The sequence below is a fragment of the Eurypyga helias genome, unplaced genomic scaffold (genome assembly GCF_000690775.1).
Source record: "Eurypyga helias isolate BGI_N326 unplaced genomic scaffold, ASM69077v1 scaffold22411, whole genome shotgun sequence".
Lineage (NCBI taxonomy): Eukaryota > Metazoa > Chordata > Aves > Eurypygiformes > Eurypygidae > Eurypyga > Eurypyga helias.
This window is the reverse complement of record NW_010229293.1, coordinates 41662-46982: the sequence shown is the minus strand read 5'-3', so window position 1 is coordinate 46982 and position 5321 is coordinate 41662. Positions and strand designations below refer to the sequence as shown.

Sequence of the window (5321 nt, the reverse complement as noted above, 5' to 3'; positions counted from 1 at the left end):
CCTTTTTAAATAAAAAAAGCTGACAGCCTATGTTACAATGCACTGTCCATTTTTGACCTGCTATCAGCATAATCAGTATTTTAAGGGAAACAGTACCTTTAGTTTGTTCAGAGTTGCAGTTTTCACTGCCCAGAACTACCGGACAGTTTGATTTTCCACACTGTAATGCTCCACCTAACGTGTCAGCGGTCAAAAAAATGATTGAAATTGTATTGTACAGGGCAAAATGTACATAATTGCTGGATTTCTTTTTTTAGGGGGAGGGGAGGGCAGGCAGGCAACAGTGAATAATTGTTGTATTTTATTATACTGCGTTCCTGCAGTTTTACTAAAAACCACCAATGAAGATGCAGTGTTCAGGCTCCCTGGGCCTGCAACGATGACAGTCATTACTTTGCAGGCTTCGGTAAGGCAGAAGTCCCCAACTTTCTCCAGTGGCTTTATCAAAGCTCTGCAGATGTCCCAGAAAACGAAGTTCCAAGGACTAGATGTACTAGTTCAAATGCTTCTTTTCCTTCCTCGTCTCAAAACTGTTTTGATCTTAAGTTTTTGCGGAGGTGAAGTCATACTTCATTTTCTAATGAAAAGCAGATGAGTGACATTAAAAAAAAAAAAGAAGAAAGGAAAAAGCTGAAGATAGTCAAAGAAAGGGTTGAATGAACAAAACAGCCGTGGAAAACTTAAAACAACTCGTCAGTTTAAGCCACTGATGAATGCACATTGCGTATTCACTGAAAAATACTTGCACTGTCAACATCTACAATGAAAGCTTGGTTTTAAAGAGGACCTTTTCAGTTTGTGTTTCCCCTTGTTTAACAGAACATTTATGCTGGTTCTGGTGTTTTATAGAGAGATTAATGAAAAAAACCCACGCTAGTAGGTTGTTTGAGAAAGGTCTCTGGTATAATTTGAACAATCCAAGTTAACATCTGCTTCAAAAAGATCTGGCGAGGAAATACTACTCAGAGCAGAAAAAATCTGCTGTCGAACACGCTGTTTTTATTCTTCTGTGGGTGGGTTGATATTTATTTTTGGCAGTTTAACTGAGCTGTTATCACGATTCGTACATCTGTTTGTTTGCATCTTTGCTGTTAATTATTGTGTGACACTAAAGTTTGTGTAGTTACTCACTGTTTATAGTTTTTAGGCTTGATAGTAAACATTGTGTGGCGAGCTTCTGTGAAATACTGCTTCCACTCGGAGAAAAAATTCTCAAAAAGCTTGTGCCTTGTTTGAGGGGGTTTTGTTGGACATATTTCACTGTGGTATGATTTAAGGCAATTAATAATAAGCATGGTATTATGTCAGTATTTTACGGAGTTGAACATTTGTCTGGACAGCTGCATGGGAAGGATCAAATTTTACTGCCCGAAAATAATATTCAATCAATTCTTGTTTAAGAACTTTTTATGATTGTCTCTTGAATTTTCTTTGACAATAATCTCATTTTCTGACAGGTTTGGTGGTGTGTTTTGTTTTTTTTTTTCAGTGACAGGTTCTCTATCCTTGTTTTAACTGCAAAAAAACAATCTCGTGGCAACGTTGCCTCTCCCACAAAGCAGATAGCTTGTTTGGCGTTGCTTCTGTCTAGCTTGAAAGCATGGTTTCACATCATCCCACAGATGTCCAAAGCCCCAACACTAGAGCAAACGTTGGTTCACAGATGTCAGTCACTGGTCTCTCTCATCATTCAACATTAAGAGTTCCTTTAGGTCTGGATGAAAAAACAAAAGTAAAACTGGCTCAGTGCCTGTGAAAACTGTAAGAGGTGGTTTCTGCTGTAAAATAACATTGAGCCCTTCTCCACTTCTCTGCCAATCATATTACTCATAGAAAACATGATAGAAAAATAACATAAAATTCACCATAAATCCATCTAGATTGCATTTTATAAGGTTTTGGAAAAAAATTGTTTTAATCTGCCATCTCCTCCCCACCTTTCATACTGAAACTTCCCTGATGCCACATTATAAACACATGGGGTGGCAGGCTGCACCCACTCAGTCAGTTTGGAGAGCCAGGAGGTTTAGGTGATGCAGGTTGTCCCCCTTCCAAGGGAAGTACGTGGAAGTGTTTTTTCTGGGCACTTGCAGGTGGATTTCTGAGTCATCCTGGTGGCTCCGGCTGCTGAAAGTGCCACTGACACCCTTTGGTGCCTGCCAGACCACCCTGGGTACATGGCATCTGGGGCCAGGAGCCCAGCTGGATAAAGACTTAAGCTTTAGAGATGGTAAAAACATCATGTGGTGCCCAGCAAAATGCAGGCAGCGGTTTTCTTGGTGCTGAGGTTGCTGAATATTGAAATTATATTGGAAGAACAATTTACCATCAATCTACAAAGCTGTCAGACTTAGGAGGTGTCAAGCTCTGATCCTTTCTGCTTCTCCTGGGTGCTTTTTCCTTAGGTAAGATGCGATTTGGAAACATAAAAGGAAAATGAAATAGGTTCCTGAAATAGATTGCATTAAATATATTCAGAATCAGTTTTGAAAAATGACATGTTAGTGCTGGATATATTAACGTCACCATTTTTCCTACTGAGGTTGTTTCAGTCATAAATATTATGCAGCAGTTGGCATACTTTCCTCACTGAGGTCTTGGCACTACAAATTCATGAGTATCTTGTTACAGCCTGATGCACAGATACCTCTGAATGGTAGAAAAAATGCACTTTTCTTCTAACTGGACCTTCAAATAAGAATGTGAATGATAGTAGAAGTACTTTACCATCAAAATAACTAAGATCTTTTGGATATGCAGAAGAAAATCCCCTCCTATAAAGCTGCTCTTTGGAGAACTAGGGTCTGTACTTTGAACTTTTGAATGATTTGAAACATGATTACCCAAGTCACAACCTCTCCCTTCATGGTCATCCCTTCTAGCTGCAGTCTGTCGGTGGTGTTTCACAGTCCGTGAGCATAAACAAACTTTCCAGAGCAGGTTTCATTGGTAGCGTCACTGTCTTTGGCATCCGTTGGTTTTGCTGATGTGGCCAAGCTTTCTCCACTAGGGCGATTACTGCTGGCTTATTTCAGTGGTTAGTTAACCTTGCTTGGCTTGTCCTGGCCTTGGTTTTAGTTGCATGATTCCTTGGTGGTGGTATGGCTGATAAGGCAGTGATAAACGTGTTGCCTGTTAGATAACCTGTTTGTGTTTAAATCATTGAAACTGTCTCAGTGGCGGGATCTGTTCGTTCTGATAAATGTTTGAATTCTTCTTTTATATAGGAGCTAGAGTGAGGGCTTTCTGTAAAGGGATTAGCCAGAGCTGATGTATGTATTTTTCAGAGCACAGTTTGCCTACCAGAACCATGTTAATCTCTCTATTTGGGGTACTATTCGATTTCTGATTATTTCTAGAAAATAAAGTCTAGCTGTGTGGTAGATAAAAAATCAAAACCAAAGCAAGCAATGAAAAACCACACAGAAAATACCCCTCAAAACATCAAAATAAAACAAAAAAACCCCTTGAAATTAATAAAGTTACTTTTTATTGCTTTGGAAAAAATGAAGTTTCAGCAAACTATTGGTGTGGGGTTTTTTTTTTTTTTTACTCTATTGATCAATGCACCTTTGCTTTGATTGCAGGCTGAGGAATCCTGTAAATGCAATGGCTGGAAGAACCCCAACCCACCTCCCACGCCGCCCCGGGCAGAGCTGCAGCAGGCAGTTGTCAGCCTTGCCGAACCCTGCCGCAGCTGCAGCCACGCGCTGGGTAAGCTTCTGCCTTTTTCCTGCAATCCACCCACTTATGCCCAGAAGTCTCTGCTCTTGCAAGGCAAAAGCCAAGGTGCCATGCCAAGACCTAGAAATGGGGCTTACAATTGGACATAAATGTCAGTAATTTAGGTTGACTTACATTGGAAATACCCTAAAATGAGTTTTGAAGAAACTGAACTGAGGTACAACTTCTAACAACCCAGACATCTCAAAGTGTTAAAATGCAAAAGCACTTTTAAGCTACCCATAACAATTTTAATGCTTTGTGTAACATATGCATTGACCTCACATTCTTTTATCTGGCAGCTGCCTTAGTTACAATGTGAATGACTCTCTTCTGTAGGCTGTATTATGTTTTCTCACTAGAGAATAAACTATAAAATATTCTTGAACGTTGCTAAAGCAGTTATTCTTACCTACGAGAAGAACCGTGCCTTTTCCATGTCACGGAAAATACTACTGGGGCTATACATCTTAGCAGTATCTAAGTTACTGTGCAGACAGCTTGCATATCTTGGAAGCAACTGCTCTGCTGTTAAATACTGTTGTGGGTTTGTGGGTTTGGGTTTTTTTTATTCCCCAGGCTAATAGTAAGCAATGATTTGTTACCCACATAGCCTAAAAAAGAGTGATAAATCACGGTTGTTTTTTTTTTTTTTTAAGAACTTGTTCTTATCCATAATAAAAGTTAAATAAAAAAATACTTTTTCTGTATACATTAGCAAATATTGAATAAAAATAAAATTCAGAACTCACTGAAGAGAAGCAGTTGCTATTCAGTATTTGTCAATGTACAAAACTTAGGACAGTGCAGTAAGAAAAAGGAACTCTAAAACCTTCACAATGGATCATTTATTATTTACTTTCGAAAATAAAAATGTATTTTGTGTGGAATACATTTTTTTCCAATTGGGATTTATTTCTGTTTCTGCTCTCTTTTCTTTGTGTGCTCTCATTACATTTGATCTATTTCTGGGTTTTTCAGCAGATTTCTTTCCTGATATCCCAAATTTCTGGGTTTGCTTTCAGGAGAAGATTAACAAATGCATATTATCACAGAAAGTTTGGTCACTTTAGCCAAGTTAGTTTCAACCTTTCATCACTCAGCTTCTCCGTGCTACTTTTGGTTAGGGCAGCTTATGTTACTCGTCCCTTTCATTAATGGCCTTTGAAGAAAGAGATTGTGCTGGTGGGTGGGGGGCTGTGGGGTTTTTTGTAATCTTGTGACATGTTGTGTCTGTTAGTTCCTTGTTCGGATGGCTATGTATTTTGTAGAAAAACTCATCTCTTCTAAAGGCTGAGACTGGCTTTGGTCTACTAAAAAGTCTTACATTGCTCATTAGCTAGGGAACAGGGGAAAATCTGTACTGTAAAACCAGTACCGGTGAAAAGTACCTTATGGAACAAACTGTATTTTTATTTATTCCTGTTTTTAGAAAAGGTAAAGTTTCTTATTCTGCCAGATACAGCTAATGAGGGTGATGTTTCATTTGAAATAACTGAAATGATTTGCTGTCTTCTTCCTCATCTACTGGCAAAAATATGTCTTTCAGCGATGTTTTCCAAGATAATTATCCTATTCATCTCCCCTAAATTGGCATG

The 5321-nt window shown here is 38.8% G+C and overlaps 1 protein-coding gene across 1 annotated transcript in view; it reads left to right on the top strand.

Annotated features, from left to right (window-relative positions):
* Positions 1–379: 379 nt before the first annotated feature.
* Positions 380–5321, top strand: part of KAT2B (K(lysine) acetyltransferase 2B) — a 38605-nt gene continuing 33663 nt past the window's right edge. Inside the window, exons 1-2 of the mRNA XM_010160360.1 lie at positions 380–406; positions 3588–3714. Coding sequence (XP_010158662.1) covers positions 380–406; positions 3588–3714 — 154 coding nt within the window. The remainder of the gene's footprint in view (positions 407–3587; positions 3715–5321) is intronic.